Here is a 24,929-nt window from a genome sequence, read left to right on the forward strand (position 1 = left end):
GATTTACATTGAGTTGTGATTTGTGGATCACCCAGCAAACACTGGAGCAATCCAGCAGGTCACAAACTGCTGGAGACTGACCAGAGCGTCGTCGAGATCAGATCAATACGGGGCTTGTAAGTATAAGACAGGGTGGCAGAAAACGTAGTTTTGTAGCACCACTCCAGCACTGCAATAAAACGCTGAAGTGGTACTTTAAGATCTATGGTCCAGACACAGATCTCCCTGAGAATCTGCCTCTAGTGCTTATTTTACTTGAATGTAGGTGATACAAGTTGTAGACATGTAATGACGGACCGTTTGCTCTCTTGATCTACATGTCACATTGGTAACGCCCCTTTCTGGCATTGGACGTACTATTCTGTCCATGTGACCTGGGACTTACTACCCATGGACGGAAAAGTACGTCCAATGCGATCACCCGGGCTCCTGAGGGGAAGCGCGGCTGATCGTGGCCAGGTGTCAGCTGATTCTCACAGCTGACACCCGGCACTAAGTGCCAGGAACAGTCACAGACCGCTCCCAGCACTTTAACCCCCATAACACAGCGATCAAACATGAGCAGTGCATGTCAAGAAGTCTTTAAGGTCAGTGTACAGAAGCTGCAGCGCTGACAGCTTCTATAGCATTACAACCTTATTTTCCATGCACCATATTCAATTAATGAGGTGCAAAAAAATTTTTTTTAGAAGTGGACACAGAATATCTTTTAAAACTATAATAGTTTTTATTAATTTATACAAAACATGATTTAAAATGTTCAGGAACATACAGATACTGGAAAAATGGGGGCTGATAAAGGATCACCGCTGACATATGGCAGGTAATGTTAAATATAGCAATTATTAATGACAACAAATAACAGCCAATATGTGAATGGCAAATTGAATGATAGGTAAAGTGCTTAGTGCAGAAAGATCATTTGCAGATATATTATCTAAAGTGCATTTGTCAATTCATGCCACCACTATTAAGATTAGCCACTAGATGGTGATATCGCATAAAAAAAAACAGAAAAAGTACGTTCATGAGTTTAAAATCTGTTTGCTGCCAAGAAAAATCGAACACAACTGCATCAGCGTCTCATATAATAATCCTAAATGGCAATCTTCAAACAATAATAATCAGGCTGTATAAATATTATAAGGGGCGATTTCTTATCAAGATATATACATGTCTATACATTAAACAATCCAGATTGTGCCATAGTAGCTGGAAAATATAAGTGGCTAGTAAGATTTGTGGATAGGATTTTATATACCAAAGGCGACAATTACCTGGATATCTCTGTGCACGCTGCTTGTGTCGCTGTCAGGACCTTAACCTGCCGCCCCAGATCTGCATGCTATAGAAGCGATCAGCCTGCACAAAATGAGGGTCCCATAGTGGGACACAGTGTAAAAGTTAGAATGAATTTTAAAAAAAAAATAATAATTGTACAAACATTTAAAAATTAATAAAAAATAATAATTAAAAAAAAATATATTTATTCCATCAATAAATATTTGAATAAAAAAAATCTAAACAATAAAAGTACACATATTTACTATCACTGCGTCTGTAACAACCCGCCCAATAAAACTGTCCCACTAGTTAACCCCTTTGGTGAACACCATTAAAAAAAAAAAAAAAAAATGCTTTATCATCATACTGCCGAACAAATAGTGGAATAATAATAAGTGGAATAACACGTGATCAAAAAGATGAATATAAATAAACATTGTACCGCTGAAAACGTCATTTTGTCCCACAAAAAAACAAGCTGCCATATAGCTCCATCACCGGAAAAATAAAAAAGTTATGGCTCTCAGAATACAGCCATACAATAATTTTTTTTGTTATATAAAATAGTTTTTATTGTATAAAAGTTTCAAAACATAAAAATATGAGGGGTGTGTCAGGGTTAGGGGTGTGGTTAGGGTTGGAATTAGGGTTAGGGGTGGGTTGGGGTTAGGGGTGTGGTTAGGGTTGGGATTAGGGTTAGGGTTGTGTTCAGGTTAGGGGTGTGGTTAGGGTTATGGTTAGGATTAGGGTTAGGGGTGTGTTGGGGTTAGGGTTGGAGTTAGAATTGAGGGGTTTCCACTGTTTGGGAACATCAGGGGCTCTCCAAATGCGACATGGCGTCCGATCTCAATTCCAGCCAATTTTGCATTGAAAAGTCAAATGGCGCTCTTCCCTTCCGAGCTCTGCCATGCACCCAAACAGTGGTTTATCCCGACATATGGGGTATGAGCGTACTCAGGACAAATTGCACACCAACTCTTGTGGTCCAATTTCTCCTGTTACCCTTGGTAAAATAAAACAAATTGGATCTGAAGTACATTTTTTGTGAAAGTTAAATGTTCATTTTTTTTTAAACATTCCAAAAATTGCTGTAAAGCACCTGAAGGGTTAATAAACTTATTGAATGTGATTTTGAGCACCTTGAGGGGTGCAGTTTTTAGAATGGTGTCACTTTTTGGTATTTTCTATCATATAGAACCCTCAAAGTGACTTCAAATGTGATGTAGTACCTAAAAAAAATGGTGTTGCAAAAATGAGAAATCGCTGGTTAACTTTTAACCCTTATAACTTCCTAACAAAAAAAATTTTGGTTCCAAAATTGTGGCGATGTAAAGTAGACATGTGGGAAATGTTACTTATTAAGTATTTTGTGTGACATACTGTATCTCTGTGATTTAAGGGCATGAAAATTCAAAGTTGGAAAATTGCTAAATTTTCGAAGTGTTTGCCAAATTTCCTTTTTTTTTTCACAAATAAACGCAAGTCATATCAAAGAAATTTTACCACTCCCATGAAGTACAGTATGTCACGAGAAAAAAATGTCAGAATCACTGGGATCCATTGAAGCGTTCCAAAGTTATAACTTCATAAAGGGACAGTGGTCAGAACTGTAAAAATTGGCCTGGTCATTAACATGCAAAGCACCCTTGGGGGTAAAGGGGTTAAAATAAGTTCTAACATATATCCATATCCCTATTGAAGCCCCTTAGTGTGTTCCCCAGCTGTGAGATGACGTAGAATCCCACACACTATCACCACATGTGAAGAACCCACACCTCGCCACCACGCCTGATGTCATTACGCGTTCCGCACCCTCTGGGGACACGTAAGGTCAGTTTTACACAGACAACCCCTGTGCACACAGGCCCAATGATGCACAGGGAGAGGATGTGGCCCACGCAGTCACTGACGTGGCACCACACTCTCTCAGAACTCTGACAGGCTGAGAGGCCCCTTTCACTAGCACCAGTGAAACAGTGCCTAGTCAGAAGGACTGCCACCAGTTCCCCATTAGATGCAAGCCCGGTCCGTTAACAGGATTATATCGGGCCAGAAACCAGCCCTGGTAGCATGGAAAGCTTAGCTGAGAACAGAGACTTGTGGATTCGTGGATTGAGGTAAAAGAGAAGCCCAAGGTTTAATTACAGTGGGTACGGGAAGCATTCAGACTCCTTTAAATTTTTCACTCTTTGTTTAATTGCAGCCATTTGGTAAATTCAAAAAAGTTCATTTTTTCTCATTAATGTACACTCTGCACCCCATCTTGACTGGAAAAAAAACTGAAATATAGGAATTTTTGAAAATTAAAAAAGAAAAACTGAAATATCACATGGTCATAAGTATTCAGACCCTTTGTCCAGACACTCATATTTAAGTTACATGCTGTCCATTTCCTTGTGATCCTCCTTGAGATGGTTCTACTCCTTCATTGGAGTCCAGCTGTGCTTAATTAAACTGATAGGACTTGATTTGGAAAGGCACACACCTGTCTATATAAGACCCTACAGCTCACAGTGCATGTGAGACCAAATGAGAATCATGAGGTCAAAGGAACTGGCCAAGGAGCTCAGAGACAGAATTGTGGCAAGGCACAGATCTGGCCAAGGTTACAAAATAATTTCTGCAGTACTCAAGGTTCCTAAGAGCACAGTGGCCTTCATAATCCTTAAATGGAAGACGTTTGGGACCACCAGAAGTCTTCCTAGACCTGGCCGTCTAGCCAAACTGAGCAATTGTAGAAGAGCCTTGGTGAGAGAGGTAAAGAAGAACCCCAAGATCACTATGGCTGAGCTCCAGAGATGCAGTGGCGAGATGGGAGAAAGTTCCACAAAGTCAACTATCACTGCAGCCCTCCACCAGTCGGGCCTTTATGGCTGAGTGGCTCGACGGAAGCCTCTCCTCAGTGCATGACATATCAAAGCCTGCATAGAGTTTGTTAAAAAACACATGAAGGACTCCCAGACTATGAGAAATAAGATTCTCTGGTCTGATGAGACCAAGATAGACCTTTTTGGTGATAATTCTAAGCGGTATGTGTGGAGAAAACCAGGCACTGCTCATCACCTGCCAATACAATCCCAACAGTGAAACATGGTGGTGGCAGCATCATGCTATGGGGTGTTTTTTAGCTGCAGCATCAGGACGACTGGTTGCCATTGAAGGAAACATGAATGCGGCCAAGTACACAGATATCCTGGATGAAAACCTCCTCCAGAGTGCTCTGGACCTCAGACTTGGCCGAAGGTTCACCTTCCAACAAGACAATGACCCTAAGCACACAGTTAAAATAACAAAGGAGTGGCTTCAGAACAATTCTGTGACCATTCTTGACTGGCCCAGCCAGAGCCCTGACTTAAACCCAATTGAGCATCTCTGGAGAGACCTAAAAATGCCTGTCCACCAACGCTCACCATCCAACTGATGGAACTGGAGAGGATCTGCAATGAAGAATGGAAGAGGATCCACAAATCCAGGTGTGGAAGACTTGTTGCATCATTGCCAAGAAGACTCATGGCTGTATTAGCTCAAAAGGTGCTTCTACTCAATAATGAGCAAAGGGTCTGAGTACTTATGACCATGTGATATTTCATTTTTTCTTTTTTAACAAATTTGCAAAAATTCCTACATTTCTGTTTTTTTCAGTCAAGATGGGGTGCAGAGTGTACATTAATGAGAAAAAAATGAACTTTTTTTAATTTACCAAATGGCTGCAATGAAAAAAAGGAGTACGAATACTTTCCATACCCACTGTATATATTTAACCACTTTAAGGGCACATTAAACAAAACACTATATATACAATGGTTATACATATACAATGGTGAGATATGCAAGTACAACAGCGGTAGGACAAATAATGCATAATATAAACAGACAGTTACCAGTCAGATGAAAGGCCTGGCTAGCGGTGGAGGGGCTGCCACAAGAGAGGCTAGTGGTCTCCTCTGTTCCTTGACTTCTCCCCACACGATAAGTCGTCATGACCTCCCCAAAGAAAAAGCAATAGGGCATGCTTTACACGAGCATTTAAGTACTTGGGGTCACTAAATCCCCTCCCCTTGCATCTAGCAGCTAAAAACTCCAAGATGGATAATAGCACCTTAATGGATGGTCCAAGAGAGGCAGTTTTGGCACCATTGGATCCAGCCTGGCCCCTGCTATGCTTTGAGATGAAACATGGTTTTGCTACCTGGCTCTTACTAGCCATTCTACGTACTCCCCACCCTGGGGTGCTGGCACAACACCGCAGAAGAAATGTCAGCACAGGCTTCCAGTATCCGTTGTTTTAGGTCCTGCACATCTCGTATCTTCACAGCATAGACAATTGCCTTCAGATGACCCCAGCATCTGAAACAATGAATACTGGAAGCCTGTGCTAGCATTTTCTTCTGCAGTGTTGCTATCAGTGTGTTAAGAGTGGGAGAAGAGAGTTGCATTGACAACTCAACACAATGGGCAGCAGTTTGAACACATTTTATAATTGGTCATAAACTTGTAAATAACTCATGAAAGAATAAAGTTATGTTAAAACCAAGCACACCATTGTTTTTCTTGAGAAATTCTCAATAAGTTTGATGTGTCACATGACCCTCTTCCCATTGGAAAAAATAAAGTTGGATCCTAAATGGCCGACTTCAAAATGGCCACCATGGTCACCACCCATCTTGAACAGTTTCCCACCTCTCATATACTAATATGCCACAAACAGGAAGTTGATATCACCAACCATTCCCATTTTATTTAGGTGTATCCATATAAATGGCCCACCCTGTATATGCCCATGGAGATGATAACAGCTGATTGTTAGCGGTGCCAGTTGTTGGGCCCCCACAGATCTTATAACCTAAGGTTAGGTTAGGTCAGCTATATAAAAGTATTGGAAAAGTCCTTTAAAATGTATTTATGTAACAAGGTGAATAGTATGAAATGTGAAGCAAAAAAATAACATATAATTGCTGGGAGTTTTTATTTTTCACCATAAAAATGTAAGCAGAGTTAGTAAGATATATTTAGGCCAAAATGTTTTCACTGACAAATACAAACATCCTGCAAAACATTAGCCCTCATAGAGCTACAGCAAAGAAAAATCTAAATTGTATGGCTCTTATAATGTGACAATTAAATAAAAAACAAGAAAAACAAGAATGACTTTGTCCTAAAGGCCCAAATTAGTTTCGAAGGCAGAGAATATATACTATTTGTGCCAGTGACCAAGATGTGTGAAGCTCCGGGAGTAGGGTTGAGCGAAACGGATCGGACAAATTCAAAAGTCGCCGACTTTTGGCTAAGTCGGGTTTCATGAAACCTGACCCGATCCCAGTGTGGGATCGGCCATGCGGAACGCGATCTTGGCGCCAAAGTCGCGTTTTGTATGACGCGTTTAGCGCCATTTTTTCAGCCAATGAAGGAGCGTGGGCAGAGTGATGACATAGGGGTTAGGGGCGTGCACGCCTATCGTCATTTTATCGCTTGTGCGCAGTAGGGATTTGCAATGTGTAACATGAGATTTTCTGTGCTGGGACGGAGGGGAGAGAGAGAGAGAGAGAGAGATTTTTTTCCCCATTGACGTGCATTGGGTTTCGTGTTCCGGCCGATCCCCGACTTTTTGCAGTAATCGGCCGATTTCGCCCGACTCGACTTTTCAGATAGTCGGGTTTCGCGAAACACGACTCGACCCTAAAAAAGTCAAAGTCGCTCAACCCTATCCGGGAGCTATAAGTCCCGATTAATCATTTGCTTTTTTGTCACTTTCCTTTTTTGTTTTGTGGTATTATTTACTCCAAATTCATAAAAATTGCGCACGTAATTCATGAATTTGTCTAAAATTGCCATTCTTCCTGTCTTGAACTATTTTTGCAACTTTTGCTGCCAAAAGGATCACCGTAGCACCAAAAGTGAAAAAAAAAAACCACCAAAATGTTGGCACACTCAATAGTACACCATGGGGGATAGGAGTGCAGTTGTGCAAAAATTTGCAATTACTGAATTAGGCTTTAAAAAAAAGCACCAATAGAATAATGAATTGGGGACAAAAAAAGGTGCAAAACACAAAACTAGACAAAATCTATCTATTTTTCCCAACAGTTTACCTCTTCTATTTCTCTCTCCAGGCTACTATGGAGCAATTCTGTTTCCTCATTTTCCTCATCATCACTGCCATCTGTGGGGCATTTCTCTACTTCTACCTGCCTGAAACAAAAGGGAAATCTTGGCTGCAGATAAGAGAGGATTTTGACAAGTACAATTTCTCAAAGCAGCACTGTATAGAAGACCAACCGAGTGCCAACTTTACATCGACCAGATTCTGATCTTCGGGACGTTCACCCAGGTCACAAGACTGTTCTGGATTTGCTTCAAGCTTGCCTTGAAAAGGAAGCACACTTAATAATATATGTCTTATGGAAGCAGCTGACAAGGAGTGTGAATCCTTTCATGTCTGAGCACACACACCAAGAAAACTGAATGTCTGATGAGGTCCCTTCATGAATACTCAGTTACTACATCCCGAGAAGCTACGCTACCTTTGTCATATGATATATTATGTGCTAATATCTAATAATTTATGTTAGAGTCAATATACATTTATGTACTGAACAGTTCGATGCCTTTATCTTTCACTTATTTATTCAGCGGACAGCTTCTTACCAATATACAAAGATACCAGTTCCACAGAACTAATATACCCATATACTTAGCCACTAGTGATGAGCGAATAGCATTGTTGCTCAGGTCTCCCTGAGCATGCTCGGGTGATCTCCGAGTATTTGTTAGTGTTCAGAGATTTAGTATTCGTCGACTCAGCTGCATGATTTATGGTTGCTGGACAGCCTGAATACATGTGGGAATTCCCTAAGAAACAGGCATTCCTCACATCTATTCAGCCTGTCCAGCAGCCGTAATATACCCATATACTTAGCCACTAGTGATGAGCGAATAGCATTGTTGCTCAGGTCTCCCTGAGCACGCTCGGGTGATCTCCGAGTATTTGTTAGTGTTCGGAGATTTAGTATTCGTCGACTCAGCTGCATGATTTATGGTTGCTGGACAGCCTGAATACATATGGGAATTCCCTAAGAAACAGGCATTCCTCACATCTATTCAGCCTGTCCAGCAGCCGTAAATCATGCAGCAGCGGCAACGAAAACTAAATCTCCGAGCACTAACAAATACCCAGAGACCACCCGAGCAACGAGTATACTCGCTCATCACTATTAGCCACTCATCATAATATACTTAACAAGGAGAATTGGAGTCAAAATATGCTAAAAATGTCAACATTTTATTAATACACAAAATTACAAATAGAACTAAACAATATATGATTACGAGTACAGCTGTAATTTGGTCCTTGGGTAAAAAAAGAGGCCGGAGAATAGGTCAGGACATGGAAATTGAATGCGAACAACTAAGAGTTTTCATGAGAGACATGTAGATAAACTGTTGCCCCTAAACTGACCTTACACTCTACTAAGCAATAGTAGGACAATAGTCCAATACGGGGGCAGTAGTCCAGTATCTGCCAAAAAATACCAGAAGGCTTATGTTGGGCGCAATACATATTATGAGCTTAACAAGTAAGAGGAGTATTTACTAGTGTTGAGCTATACCGTCCGATACTTGAAAGTATCGGTATCGGAAAGTATCGGCCGATACCGGCAAAGTATCGGATCCAATCCGATACCGATACCCGATACCAATACAAGTCAATGGGACTCAAGTATCGGACGGTATTCCTGATGGTTCTCAGGGTCTGAAGGAGAGGAAACTCTCCTTCAGGCCCTGGGATCCATATTAATGTGTAAAAGAAAGAATTAAAATAAAAAATATTGCTATACTCACCTCTCCGACGCAGCCTGGACCTCACCGAGGGAAGCGGCAGCGTTCTTTGTTTAAAATTCGCGCTTTTCTTTCCTTACGTGAAGTCCCGGCTTGTGATTGGTCGCATGCCGCCCATGTGGCGGCGACGCAACCAATAACAGCAAACCGTGACGTAATTTCAGGTCATTCAGTATTTTAAAATTACGCTCCGGCTTTGTGATTGGTTGCGTCGCAGTCACATGGGCGACGCAACCAATCACAGCAAGCCGTGACGTAATTTCAGGTCCTTAAGGATTTTAAAATTACGTCCCGGCTTGTGATTGGTTGCGGCGCGGTCAACCAATCACAAGCCGGGAGGCTGGACACGCGCGCATTTTAAAATGCGCGCGTGTCCAGCCTCCCGGCTTGTGATTGGTTGACCGCGCCGCAACCAATCACAAGCCGGGACGTCACGGGAGGCTGGACACGCGCCCATTTTAAAATGCGCGCGTGTCCAGCCTCCCGGCTTGTGATTGGTTGACCGCGCCGCAACCAATCACAAGCCGGGATGTAATTTTAAAATCCTTAAGGACCTGAAATTACGTCACGGCTTGCTGTGATTGGTTGCGTCGCCCATGTGACTGCGACGCAACCAATCACAAAGCCGGAGCGTAATTTTAAAATACTGAATGACCTGAAATTACGTGACGGCTTGCTGTGATTGGTTGCGTCGCCGCCACATGGGCGGCATGCGACCAATCACAAGCCGGGACTTCACGTAAGGAAAGAAAAGCGCGAATTTTAAACAAAGAACGCTGCCGCTTCCCTCGGTAAGGTGCAGGCTGCGTCGGAGAGGTGAGTATAGCAATATTTTTTATTTTAATTCTCTCTTTTACACATTTTTACATTAATGTTGTTTCGATACCGATACCCGATACCACAAAAGTATCGGATCTCGGTATCGGAATTCCGATACCCGCAAGTATCGGCCGATACCCGATACTTGCGGTATCGGAATGCTCAACACTAGTATTTACCCATTGTATTTGTCAGTCCTGCCGCAAGTGTGGCCAGGTTCTCCAACATGCGTTTCGCATCGATGTCGCTTCCCCCTGAGCAAAATGGCATATAAATGAAGATAATTTTTTTTCCTCCACATTACTAAACGACTAAACCGTAAATGCATATATTATATGTATCTTGCAACAGTGCAGGCGACGGCGGCATTTTGATGACTGTTATTTTTCAGTGAGGGATCAGTGACCTGTCATAAGCCATATAGATGAAAATGTAAGCAGAACACCACATGAAGAACCCCCACAGGCCGCTTCGGAGCACAAGCATATCATTAACTATAAACTATAATAATAATAATAATTTTTATTTATATAGCGCCAACATATTCCGCAGCGCTTTACAACTTATAGAGGGGACTTGTACAGACAATAGACATTACAGCATAACAGAAATCACAGTTCAAAATAGATACCAGGAGGAATGAGGGCCCTGCTCGCAAGCTTACAAACTATGAGGAAAAGGGGAGACACGAGAGGTGGATGGTAACAATTGCTTTAGTTATTTGGACCAGCCATAGTGTAAGGCTCGGGTGTTCATGTAAAGTTGCATGAACCAGTTAACTGCCTAAGTAAAATAAAGATTAAACAACAACCACAAGATGGATTTCATCAACCAAGGTATCATTTTAATCAGTATAACGGTGCCAACCTGACACTGTCCATAGGTTACTGTGCACAATCCTGCTGACAGGTTCACTTTAAAACCTGGGGAGAAGAAGGTATCAGAACATTTAGAAGTTTTTCAAGCAGAAGATGTTTCAGGAAACTCCAGCGTTTTTTTTTTCCTGCAGCACATTTTCTATTGTTTTCATCAGTTATTTCCAGAAAGTTTTTTTTAGGGTGCTTTCACATTGCGTTGTGTCCCCTTTGGGGCATACATCTGAATTCCCCTACAGGCAGAGCGAACATTGAAAGATGAAGAAACTGCTAGTGGTTTAAAAAAAAAAAAATGATGGCAAAATGCTCCAAAGGACATCTTGGCGACTTTTGAGATTTCCCATCAACTTGTATAGTATAGCGCATCTTCTGAGCACAAAATGCCAAAAGAATGCTCACTTTTTGGCTTTTTTAGAAACCTGAAATGGTTAAAAGATGTTCAGAAGCCTGAACATCGACACAGAAAGTTGTTTTTACATAAAGATGCAACTGTTAATTCTTGGACCGCTTTATACTGTGTGCATCTCTAATAACATGACTGAAGAGCTAATGGCACTTGGTTACTTTTTTGGGGAGTGGGTGGGTTAAGTTCTGCCCCTTCAAAAATTATTAAAAGCTAAAAGTGTTGTTGAATAGTCTGCAGGTTTGATATCAATGGTGGAAGTGGCCATCGGCCTTCCCTTTTACGTTTTATTACAGAAGCATAAAAAAAAAACAAATTGATTAACCCTTTAGTGACAGAGCCAATTTGGTACTTAATGACCGAGCCAATTTTTACAATTCTGACCACTGTCAATTTATGAGGTTATAACTCTGGAACGCTTTAACGGATCCTGCTGATTGTGAGATTGTTTTTTCGTGACATATTGTACTTCATGATAGTGGTAACATTTCTTCGATATTACTTGCGATTATTTATGAAAAAAACGGAAATATGGCGAAAATGTTTAAAATTTTGCATTTTTCAACTTTTGAATTTTTATGACCTTAATTCAGAGATATACAGTACAGACCAAAAGTTTGGACACACCTTTTCATTTAAAGATTTTTCTGTATTTTCATGACTATGAAAATTGTAATTCACACTGAAGGCATCAAAACTATGAATTAACACATGTGGAATCATATACTTAACAAAAAAGTGTGAAACAACTGAAAATATGTCTTATATTCTAGGTTCCTCAAAGTAGCCACCTTTTGCTTTGATGACTGCTTTGCACACTCTTGGCATTCTCTTGATGAGCTTCAAGAGGTAGTCACCAGGAATGGTTTTCAATTCACAGGTGTGCCCTGACCGGTTTAATAAGTGGGATTTCTTGCCTTATAAATGGTGTTGGGACCATCAGTTGTGTTGTGCAGAAGTCTGGTGGATACACAGCTGATAGTCTTACTGAATAGACTTTTAGAATTTGTATTATGGCAAGAAAAAGCAGCTAAGTAAAGAAAAACGAGTGTCCATCATTACTTTAAGAAATGAAGGTCAGTCAGTCCGGAAAATTGGGCAAACTTCAAAAGTGTCCCCAAGTGCAGTGGCAAAAACCATCAAGCACTATAAAGAAACTGGCTCACATGAGAACCGCCCCAGGAAAGGAAGACCAAGAGTCACCTCTGCTTCTGAGGATAAGTTTATCCGAGTCACCAGCCTCAGAAATCACAGGTTAACAGCAGCTCAGATTAGAGACCAGGTCAATGCCACACAGAGTTCCAGCAGCAGACGCATCTCTACAACAACTGTTAAGAGGAGACTTTGTGCAGCAGGCCTTCATGGTAAAATAGCTGCTAGGAAACCACTGCTAAGGACAGGCAACAAGCAGAAGAGACTTGTTTGGGCTAAAGAACACAAGGAATGGACATTAGACCAGTGGAAATCTGTGCTTTGAGTCCAAATTTGAGATCTTTGGTTCCAACCGCCGTGTCTTTGTGTGATGCAGAAAAGGTGAACGGATGGGCTCTACATGCTTGGTTCCCACCGTGAAGCATGGAGGAGGAGGTGTGATGGTGTGGGGGTGCTTTGCTGGTGACACTGTTGGGACTTTATTCAAAATTGAAGGCATAATGAACCAGCATGGCTACCACAGCATCTTGCAGCGGCATGCTATTCCACCCGGTTTGCGTTTAGTTGGACCATCATTTATTTTTCAACAGGAAAATGACCCCAAACACACCTCCAGGCTGTGTAAGGGCTATTTGACCAAGAAGGAGAGTGATGGGGTGCTACGCCAGATGACCTGGCCTCCACAGTCACCAGACCTGAACCTAATCGAGATGGTTTGGGGTGAGCTGGACCGCAGAGTGAAGGCAAAAGGGCCAACAAGTGCTAAGCATCTCTGGGAACTCCTTCAAGAATGTTGGAAGACCATTCCCGGTGACTACCTCTTGAAGCTCATCAAGAGAATCCCAAGAGTATGCAATGCAGTCATCAAAGCAAAAGGTGGCTACATTGAAGAACCTAGAATATAAGATATAATTTCAGTTGTTTTGTTTCACACTTTTTTGTTAAGTATATAATTCCACATGTGTTAATTCATAGTTTTGATGCCTTCAGAGTGAATGTACAATTTTCATAGTCATGAAAATACTGAATAATCAGTAAATGAGAAGGTGTGTCCAAACTTTTGGTCTGTACTGTATGTCACACAAAATAGTTAATAAATAACATTTCCCACATGTCTACTTTACATCAGCACAATTTTGGAAACAAATTTTTTTTTGTTAGGAAGTTATAAGGGTTAAAAGTTGACCAGCGATTTCTCATTTTTACAACAAAATTTACAAAACCATTTTTTTAGGGACCATCTAACATTTAAAGTCACTTTGAGGGGTGTACATGACAGAAAATACCCAAACTTGACAGCATTCTAAAAACTACACCCCTCAAGGTGCTCAAAACCACATTCAAGAAGTTTATTAACCCTTGACGTGCTTCACAGCAACTGAAACAATGTGGAAGGAAAAAAATGAACATTTAACTTTTTTTTGCAAATATTTTACTTCAGAACCAATTTTTTTTATTTTCACAAGGGTAAAAAGAGAAAATGAACCACAAAATTTGTTGTGCAATTTCTCTTGAATACGCCAATACCCCATATGTGGGGGTAAACCCCTGTTTGGGCGCACGGCAGGGCTTGGAAGTGAAGGAGCACCGTTTGACTTTTTCAATGCAGAATTGGCTGGAATTGAGATCGGATGCCATGTCGCGTTTGGAGAGCCCCTGATGTGCCTAAACAGTGGAAACCCCCCCACAAGTGACACCATTTTGGAAACTAGACCCCTTCAGGAACTTGTCTAGATGTGTGGTGAGCACTTTGAACCCCCAAGTGCTTCACAGAAATTTATAACATAGAGCCGTGAAAATAAAAAATCCTTTTTTTTTCCTCAAAAATGATTTTTTAAGCTCGCAATTTTTTATTTTCTCCAGTGTAACAACAGGGAGAAATTGGACCCCAAAATTTGTTGTCCAGTTTGTCCTGAGTACGCTGATACCCCAAACGTGGGGGGGACCACTGTTTGGGCATACATCGGGGCTCGGAGGGGAAGTAGTGATGTTTTAAAATGCAGACGTAGATGGAATGGTCTGCGGGTGTCATGTTGCATTTGCAGAGCTCCTGATGTACCTAAACAGTAGAGACCCCCCACAAGTGACCCCATTTTGGAAACTAAACCCCCCAAAGAGCTTATCTAGATGTGTGGTGAGCACTATGAAACACCAACTGCTTCACAGAAATTTCTAATGTAGAGCCATGAAAATAAAAAAATCATATTTTTTTCCACAAAAATTATCTTTTCACCCCCAGATTTTTACTTTCACAAGGGTAACAGGAGAAATTGGACCCCAAAATGTATTGTGCAATTTATCTTGAGTACGCTGATACCTCATACGTGGGAGAGACCACTGTTTGGGCGCATGGCAGAGCTCGGAAGGGAAGGTGCGCCGGTTTGGAATGCAGACTTTGATAGAATGGTCTGCGGCCGTTATGTTGCGTTTGCAGAGCCCCTGATGTACCTAAACAGTAGAAACCCCCCACAAGTGACCCCAATTTGGAAACTAGACCCCCCAAGGAACTTATCTAGATGTGTGGTGAGCACTTTGAACACCCAAATGCTTCACAGAAGTTTATAATGCAGAGTCGTGAAAATATATATATATTTTTTTTTGCAAAAATGATTTTTTTAGCCCGCAATTTTTTATTTTCCCAAGGGTAACAGGAGAAATTGGATGCCAAAATTTGTTGTCCAATTTGTTATGAGTACGCCAATAGCCAATATGTGGGGGGGACCACTGTTTCGGCACACATCAGGGCTCGGAAGGGAAGTAGTGATGTTTTAAAATGCAGACTTTGATGGAATGGTCTGCGGGTGTCATGTTGCATTTTCAGAGCCCCTGATGTACCTAAACAGTAGAAACCCCCCACAAGTGACCCTATTTTGGAAACTAGACCCCCCAAGGACCTTATCTAGATATGTGTTAAGCATTTTGAATGCCCAAGTGCTTCACAGAAGTTTGACGCAGAGCCATAAAAATAAAAAATAATTTTTTTCCCCACAAAAATGATTTTTTAGCTCCCAATTTTTTTTATTTTCGCAAGAGTAACAGGAGAAACTGTATTCCAAAGGTTGTTGTCCAATCAGTCCTGAGTACGCTGATACCCTATATGTGGGGGTAAACCTGTTGGAATAAGTTTAAATGCAACAACTCCATTCCTGTTGTAGTCTGCATTGAATGTCTATGAGTGTTCATTTGTCAGCTATGCTGTGATTGTTAAAGTTTGTAAAAAAAAAAAAAAAGGTCAGAGGACACTCACTGATTGCATCAGTCTGCTGCTGTTTCCTTCACAGAGAGACATGTGTTACATGGACTAGATTATATCGGTAGTTACTGTCAAAGCTTTCTTATTTTGTTCCAGTTCAAGCTGCATATATTAAACACAGTTTGCCTTACGTTGGATTCTGCTGCTTATATGAAGTAACACGCGCTGCTGTGGTAATACTCCGGCTAACAGGTTATGGGCCCAGCCACCGGAAAGTAAATGGTAAAAAGCCCAGTCACCGGAATAAGCAGCGAGCCAAGCGCAGACAGCACAGAGGAACCCCCGGAATACAAGGACACCGGAACGCAAAGGTACCGCAGTGTACAGAGCACCGGACAGCGCAGCTTAAAGGGCCAGTAACAAACAAAAAAAAAGAGGTACAAGAGACAAGAATGTCTACAGAAAGGAATGCAGTGAAGTACACAGTGCCAAGTCTCACAAATCACAATTACAGCTCCTGGAAATTCAAGGTAAAGATGTTACTTATAAGAGAGGGTACATGGAAATGTATTGAACAGCCTGTGCCTGACCCAGTACCGGGTGATTGGCTAGAGACTGATCAGAAAGCACAAAGCACTATTTCCCTCAGCATAGATGATAACCAGATTGTACATGTATGCAAATGTGATACTGCAAAGAAAATGTGGGAAGAATTACAGAAAGTGCATGAAAGGTCAAATCTCAGCAATAAGCTATATCTTATGAGAAAGCTGTATCAGTCTAAATTAAGTGATGGCCAGCATATGCAGGACTATATCAGAAACACCCTAGAGATTGTGGAGCGCCTAAGGGGTATTGGTGAAGAAATTAAAGATTTTCATGTTGCTGCATTACTATTAAGTGGTCTTCCAGAAAGTTATGACACGCTTGTGACTGCATTAGATGCCAGACCAGATGATGAACTCACACTAGAATATGTGAAAGGGAAACTTGCAGATGAATACAAGAGAAAGTCAGAGACTATTAGCAATAATATATGCAAAGCAGAAACAGCATTAAAGACACAGTACTTTTCTAAAGCTCAGAGTCATTTAAAGGAAACTCGTGAATGTTTTGTCTGTAAAAAGCCTGGTCACCTTAAAGCAGACTGCAGAGTGTGGAAAGCAAGAATGAATCAGTTTAAAAAGCTGGGCAGTCATCAAAAGGTTAAAACAGCTGTAAAGAAGGAAGATGCATGTATTGCGACTGCATTTGGGGTCAGCACAAGCCCATATGCAAACCATGTTTGGTGTATTGACTCTGGAGCGACTGCTCACATGACACGTGATAAGGATTTCTTCATTAATCTAGATGAAAGCAAGTCTGAAAAGGTAATTTTAGCTAATGGTCACTATATGACATCAGAAGGAATAGGAGATGGTTATTTCCATTGTCAAGTTCAATCCTCAGCACAAGTCAGAAAAATCCCAGTTAAAGACGTGCTGTATGTTCCCAAACTTGAAAGTAACCTTTTATCTGTAAAGAAGCTTGCACAACAAGGAAATATAGTTACATTTAAGGATGACAGATGCATCATTTCAAAGAAGGGTCATACCCTTGCCGAAGGAAAAATCAAAGATGAACTTTATCAGCTGAAATGCAATGAAACTGTTTACAGTGCTAGACAAGATTTTCATAAGGACTGTATTCATGTGTGGCACAGACGCCTAGGCCACAGAGATCCAGAAGCAGTAAAGAAACTAGCTCAACTTGCAAATGGTATTGCAATCAACCAGTGTAATCAAACAATGAAGTGCACAAGTTGCCTAAAAGGGAAAATGTCCAGAAAATCGTTTCCTAAAGTAAGCACTACTAAATCTGCACAGATACTGGATTTGATACATACAGATGTGTGTGGTCCAATGAGTGTTCTTACTCCCAGCAAGAAGAGATATTTTCTCACATTCATTGATGATTATTCCAGATATACTGTTACTTACCTACTTCAAAGTAAAGATGAAGTTCCACAGAAACTTGAAGAATATCTTGCTGCAGTTCTTAACAAATTTGGAAGAATACCAAAGGTACTGCGAGCAGATAATGGAACTGAATATACAAGTGGTAAAGTGCAAACCATCCTGAAAAAGAATGGAATCGTGTTCCAGACAACCGTTCCATACAACCCAGAGCAGAATGGCACAGCAGAGAGAAAGAACCGAACTCTTTGTGAAAGTGGAAGAAGTATGCTATTTGATGGAAACCTACCTACAACATATTGGGGAGAAGCCATCATGACTGCTACCTATCTTCAAAATCGACTGCCAAGTAAAGCTACAAGTAAAACTCCATATGAGCTATGGAACTGTGAGAAGCCCAACCTGAAGCATCTCAGGATATTCGGAAGCAAAACTTTTGTGCATGTTCCCAAAGAAAAACGTTCTAAGTGGGAATCTCATGCAAAGGAAGGAGTTCTTGTGGGGTACAGTGAAACTCAGAAAGGATACAGAATCCTGCATCCACAGACCAACACAGTAACAATCAGCAGAGATGTAGTGATTGATGAAAACTCAGTATCGCTCAAATTTCATGAGGTTACGCAAATAATTCAACCTAAGGAACAAGAATTTCAGTCAGTGATTCCAGACATTGAAGAGAATCTCAAAGAAAATACTGAAGTCTGGATATGCTCTGAAAGTACTGAAAAAGAAACAGAAGAACCAAGCCAACCTCAGGAGATCAGAAGATCAGAAAGATCAAATAAAGGAATTCCAGCTAAACGCCTTTCTTATATGGTCAGATCAATTCCAGAAGAAGAGCCACAGTCATGGCAGGAAATGCAAAAACTGCCTATTCATAAGAAGCAAAAATGGATAAAAGCTGCTGATGAAGAAATGGAATCCCTTCATAAGCTCAAAACATGGGAGCTCACAGAGCTACCTCAAGGCAAGAAAGCAATTGGATGTAAGTGGGTCTTTAAGAACAAATATGACTCCGAAGGTAATATTCACCGTTTTAAAGCAAGATTGGTCGCAAAAGGATATTCACAAAAATATGGTGAAGATTATGATGCTACTTTTGCTCCAGTTGCCAAGCAAACTACATTCAGAACTTTATTATCCATAGCTGCTGTTCAGCAGATGAAAGTAAGACATTTTGACATCAAAACAGCCTTTCTACATGGAGACATTGAAGAAGAGCTGTACATGACTCAACCAGAAGGCTATGTTAAAAGGGGTAAAGAGAACCTTGTTTGCAGAATGCAAAAATCTCTCTATGGCCTTAAGCAATCAGCAAGAGCATGGAACACTAAGATGAACAAAGTGTTAATCGACGAAGGATTTAAAAGGTCTCAAGCGGATCCATGTTTGTATACAAAAGGTGTATCACAAGATTGGATGTATGTTATTCTATATGTGGATGATGTAATAATAGCGCATCAAGAAGAGAGAGAAATTTCAAAACTAGGTCAAATTCTGAACAAGCATTTCGAGACCAAGGATCTTGGAGATGTGACATACTATTTGGGAATCCAAATCCAGAGAGAGGAAGATGGAAGTTTTCTTCTTAATCAAAATTCTAAAATCTCCACAGTTCTAAACCAGTTTGGAATGTCAGAAGCCAAAGGCATATCAACTCCAATGGATCCATCTTACCTAAAATTGGAAGGAGAAGAAGATCTGCTACCCACAAATGACAGTTACAGACAAGCAGTGGGGGCACTTCTATACATAGCAACCACAACCCGTCCAGATATCTCAGCCACAGTGGGAATTCTCTGCCGACGTGTAAGCAAGCCACGCCAAAGAGATTGGAATGCAATTAAGAGACTTCTTCAGTATCTTAAGGCAACCCAAGAGTTAAGTCTAAAGATTTCTGCATCAGGAGATCTAATTCTCAGAGGATATGTAGATGCAGATTGGGCTGGAGACTCAAGTGATCGAAGATCAACAAGTGGTTACTTGTTCAAGTTAGGACACACTTCAATCTCATGGTCGAGTAGAAAACAAGTGTCAGTTGCATTGTCTTCTACAGAAGCAGAATATACATCAGCTGCTCATGCAAGTCAAGAGTTAATTTGGTTGAAGCAACTTTTGGAAGAATTCGGCAAACCACTAGCTGAACCAACTGTTATCTATGAGGACAACCAAGGATGTATCAAGCTCGCCAGCAGTGAAAGGATAAGTGCAAGAACAAAGCACATTGATGTTAAACATCATCACTTGCGTGACTTAGTAGAGCGTGAAGTTCTAAAGTTTGTTTACTGTGAATCTGACAAGATGTTAGCAGATGTTTTGACAAAGCCATTGTCAAGAGCCAAGTTTGAAGAATTCAGAACTGCAATGGGACTAACAGGATAAGCAGTTGTTGAGTGGGGGTGTTGGAATAAGTTTAAATGCAACAACTCCATTCCTGTTGTAGTCTGCATTGAATGTCTATGAGTGTTCATTTGTCAGCTATGCTGTGATTGTTAAAGTTTGTAAAAAAAAAAAAAAAGGTCAGAGGACACTCACTGATTGCATCAGTCTGCTGCTGTTTCCTTCACAGAGAGACATGTGTTACATGGACTAGATTATATCGGTAGTTACTGTCAAAGCTTTCTTATTTTGTTCCAGTTCAAGCTGCATATATTAAACACAGTTTGCCTTACGTTGGATTCTGCTGCTTATATGAAGTAACACGCGCTGCTGTGGTAATACTCCGGCTAACAAAACCACTGTTTGGGCGCACGACAGAGCTCAGAAGGGAGGGAGCACCAATTGACTTTTTGAATGCAAAATTGGCTGTCGCGTTTGGAGACCCCCTGATGTACCTAAACAGTGGAAACCCCCCAATTCTAACTCCAACCGTAACCCCAACACACCCCTAACACTAATCCCAACCCAATCCATAACCCTAATCAAAACCCTAACCCCAAAACACCCCTAACCCTAATCCCAACCCTAACCATAACCCTAATCACAACCCTAACGCCAAAACACCCCTAACCCTAATCCTAATCAAATCCTTAAGCCAACACACCCCTAATCATAATCTCAACCCTAACCTCAAACCTAACCCCAACCCCAACCCCAACCTTAACCCTAATCCCAAACCTAATCCTAATCTCAAACATAACCCTAATGCCAACCTTAACCCTAATACCAACCCTAATCCAAACCCTAATCCCAACTCTAACCCTAACTTTAGCCCCAACCTTAACCCTAAATTTAGCCCCAACCCTAACTTTAGCCCCAACCCTAGCCTCAACTTTAGCCCCAACCCTAACCCTAGCCTCAGCCCTAACCCTAACTTTAGCCCCAACCTTAACCCTAAATTTAGCCCCAACCATAACTTTAGCCCCAGCCCTAACCCTAACTTTAGCCCCAACCCTAACCCTAGCCCCAGCCCTAACCCTAACTTTAGCCCCAACCCTAACCCTAACTTTAGCCCCAACCCTAACTTTAGCCCCAACCCTAACCCTAGCCGGAAAATAGAAATACATACATTTTTTTATTTTCTCATTTTTTCCTAACTAAGGGGGTGAGAAAGGGGAGTTATTGTTAGGGGTCGAGCTCCTGCCTCTGCACAGGGGGAATCTCGGGCCATCTCCGCTGCGGTCTCCCATTCTTCTCCTGCCGCAGTGGAGCCTGCTCAGCGGAGACGTCGGTCCCAGCGTCTCGCTCAGTCTGACTCTGTGCAAAGGGTTCCTGCTGCTTTTCCAGCTTCTGCCATTGAAGCCAGTGCTGGGCAGCGGCGAGCAGACGCTTTTGGGACTAAGTCCTGCTTTTCTCCTTCTGAGCATGCCCAGGGTAAGATCTCTCATTGAAAAAGAAAAATGCGCCCCCTGACGAAGGTGTGCCGAAACGCGCGTTGGGGCGGACACCGGGACTCTACATCTGCTGAATACCTTAATTTCAGGTGATGTATTAATTTTTGTTATCGCTCTCTTTTGCTGCACTAAACTGCACTAAGCTGTACATGGAATATGGTACTATTTTCCATGGGACTTTGCACTTGCCGAACATTGTAATCATCACTTCCTTCTGCTGCGGTATATTATGTTAGGCTATATGCAGTATTACATTACTATGAATGGGATAGAGCGATCCTCTACATGAGATCCCTTTAGTTTGAATCCCCCTATTTTGGCCTTATAATCTGTGACCCAAGACACTGATAGTTTTTGATAAGAATTTTCTGATATGGGTCCGCAGATGTATCTCCCGGTGTTCTGTTTGCACTAGTTGTTTTTATATATTTTTATTGGACGTCTGTGTTGTCATCATTGCCCGTTTGCCGTTCACCACTAATAAAGCAATTTTATTAAAAAGACATAAGGTTATCTTTGGATTCATTTCCTCCCCCTTGCTTGTAAGATCTCTCATTGGAGATCGAGGGTCACATGCTTGGATACTGCAGCAAAGCCCATTGGTTCTCCAGGAAGGTCCTGAAGGTGCTCAGGCTCTGTGGCAGTCTCTCATTGGTCCTTCTAGGAAGGTCTTGTACTTGCTGCAGCTATATAAGGTTTGCATGGCCGCACGGCCATGCGCTAGTATCAATGCATGCTATGAGTTTTGCGCCAATGTGGTCACGCTTGTGCGGATTCAGGGACCCGGCTGTCATGTTCTCAATGGCAAGAGAACATAGCATCAGCATATATAGGAACTAGCTCTTGGAAGATGGGAACTGAGCTGACCATGAACTAAACCTAACGCACAACTAAAAAAGAAAAAAAGCGATGACAAATGGTCACACACAATACATGGAGATACTATAAACTTTATTGGTAATATATAACAACATTAAGAACAGGTGAAAGGAGGGAAGGTAGTAGCAGCACAGAAACCACTGTTAAAGAGTTAACAGGAAGGGCGCCACCAGAAATAACAGTCCTCCAGGCTTATATTTTATCAGAGTAGAAAAAATAAGCAAAAGTAGGAAAACCAAAATAGTAAAAAACTGAATAAACCACAAAATAATAATAACTGGATCCTACTGCAGGCAGGAATACCGAGCAAATAGCAACCGTTCACAGCATATGAGATAGGTAAATACAAGGGCCGCTGTATTGCTATCCTAATTATAGTCCCATGGCCTATCAAACAAACATAATAAATACTATTAAAGCAGGGTACCCACCGCACGGAGGACTGTAGTACTGGAGGCGCGCTTCCACCCCAACGCGCGTTTCGGCGATCACACCTTCATCAGGGAGCAAAGACAGTGAGTGCACATGGGTTTAAAAAGCACCCGGACAGGAAATGAGCGGGTGCGACGACCAAAGAAGTCCGTGCGGCAACTAGGGAATGAGAGACAATGACCGCATATGCAGGAAGTAGAGGGGCGTGGCTACTAAAGTGATCGCGCCGTACCGCGGAAACCATAACGCAGCAGCGTCCAAAATGAGACGCACCAGCATGGAAACCATAAAGCAGCAGCGTCCAAAACGAGACGCACCAACATGGAAACCATAACGCTGCAGCGTCACAAACAGCATAACATTATGGAACCACAACGCCAGCAGCGTCCAAAACAGGCCTAAGTGGTCGCGCAATTACATAAAAATCATAACGCAGGCAGCGTCCAAGAAAGACCATAGTGGGCCGAGGACCACTGGGGCCCCAAGTGATCCGCGGCGTCCAAAGGCCATCATAGGAACGCGCCAGCGCATAGAGATCACGCTGAAAAGATTGCACAACCACTGCAGCGAAAAACAATATCTATAAGTAATATATTGGACCTCAAGGCATACAAGTTGTAATAATTAATAAGAAGGGGGGTCGCTATACTTAGATCTACCACCCAAAGCAATTACCACAAATAGCCCCAAAGAAGATGCATAAATTTAAACAGAAAACAAAAAACATCAAATGACATATTCGATGGGGGACAAATTCCAAGAAAATATATAATCGAGACATAGGCCAAGCATAGCTTAATCGCATAAGGGGCTAGAGAACTAATAATACAAAGAACTTATCTTATAGTCTATGCATAAAAAACGCAATAGCAATTGATAATAATAACAATGGCATATATAAATATATACACAACTGCTAATATAAATGCGAACTTGATCATAATGGCCACAGTCCATTACTCATTTGTGCCTTCTGAGTCCTTTTATTTCTTTCAGATTGTTGCGGAGATGTCCTCTTTCTGGAATAAAAATCTGGGATATGCCGCTAGGTGCCACCAGGTCGTCATGTGATTTTGTCAGATTGTAGCGGAGATGTCCTCTTCCTGGAATAAACATCTGGAATATGCCGCGAAGTACTACCAGGTCGACATGTGCTAAAAACGATAAGGTGAGTTAAAAACAAAGTTAAAAACAAAGAACTAACAGCGTAAAAGTGCGGATACTACAAGCAGGACCGACACCATATGTACACTTGGGAGAGGAGCAGTTTTATATAACATATAGTATTAATACTAAAGTTACAAGAAGGGGGCATAGCTGATATTGTCATTAAGGCCAGTCGGCTGCACCGTGCCCAGAGTCCATATCCATCTTGACTCAACACGGGCTAGCCTCTGAAAGGTACCACCCCCACGGATCCCTACTTCAAGTAAATCAATCCCTCTAGCCCTGAGGAGGCCAGGATCGCAGTCATGAAAGATCTTAAAATGACGTGGTATTGTTTTGAGGGTGGATGTGTCTTCCACAGTAGCCGCTGCGCCGATTCCCAGAACATGTTCACGGATGCGTGTTTTGAGTTGGCGAGTAGTCATTCCAACATACATTTTGTCACATGGACATGTGACGACATAGATCACATTAGTGCTGGTACAAGTGATTTTTTTCTTGATTTTAAATTCACGTGATCTATCCCAGTTGGAAAATACGCCAATATGCTCGATGCTTGGGCATGCGACGCAGCGGCCACACGGAACACACCCCACCCGAACCGGCATGCTGTCCAAAAAAGTGGTCAGCCTCTCACCAGTATAATGACTATGTACCAGGACATCCCTAAGATTCCTGGACCGTCTGACTGCCATCCCAGCCCTCTCAGGGAGATATCGTGCAATAACAGGGTCAGCCCTCAATACATGCCATGATTTTTGTAAGATCTTTCTCATCATCGGAAATTGGGAGTGGTACCTAGTAACAAACCTGACAATATCATGCTCTTGTTTAACATTACTCTTGTATAGCAGTGAATCCCTCGAAGAGTATTTCGCTCTATTAAAAGCTTTTTTGATGCTGCGTTTGCTGTGGCCTCTGGACAATAATCTGTTTTTAAGATCTTCGGCCTGCTCGCAGAAATCCGTCTCTGTAGAACAAAGTCTACGTAGACGGAGGAACTGTCCCGTGGGAACTGATTGGATGACATGATCAGGATGTGAGGAGGAGGCGTGCAACAAGAGATTGGTGGAAGTTGGTTTCCTATAAATAAATGCTGCT

General features: G+C 41.8%; 2 protein-coding genes across 3 annotated transcripts in view; one reads left to right on the forward strand and one right to left on the reverse strand.

The window, feature by feature from the left end:
- LOC143814611 (solute carrier family 2, facilitated glucose transporter member 11-like) overlaps positions 1-7,592 on the forward strand; it is a 66,348-nt gene extending 58,756 nt beyond the window's left edge. The window contains exon 12 of the mRNA XM_077293461.1: positions 7,395-7,592. Coding sequence (XP_077149576.1) covers positions 7,395-7,592 — 198 coding nt within the window. The remainder of the gene's footprint in view (positions 1-7,394) is intronic.
- Positions 1-24,929, reverse strand: part of LOC143814627 (uncharacterized) — a 57,923-nt gene that overhangs the window by 1,098 nt on the left and 31,896 nt on the right. Inside the window, exons 3-7 of one of the 2 annotated variants that reach the window (XR_013223634.1) lie at positions 10,119-10,193; positions 7,561-7,647; positions 7,374-7,473; positions 5,166-5,268; positions 1,278-1,362 (exon numbers count right to left, since the gene is read on the reverse strand). Coding sequence is in view for 1 of the 2 variants with exons in the window: in XM_077293462.1 (XP_077149577.1) it covers positions 10,131-10,193 (63 nt within the window). In the remaining variant the exon portion in view is untranslated. Of the gene's footprint in view, positions 1-1,277; positions 1,363-5,165; positions 5,269-7,373; positions 7,474-7,558; positions 7,648-10,118; positions 10,194-24,929 lie in introns of those variants that run through there. The other variant, XM_077293462.1, reaches the window with a different exon arrangement.

Source organism: Ranitomeya variabilis, chromosome 1 (genome assembly GCF_051348905.1).
Source record: "Ranitomeya variabilis isolate aRanVar5 chromosome 1, aRanVar5.hap1, whole genome shotgun sequence".
NCBI classification, from domain to species: Eukaryota; Metazoa; Chordata; class Amphibia; order Anura; family Dendrobatidae; genus Ranitomeya; species Ranitomeya variabilis.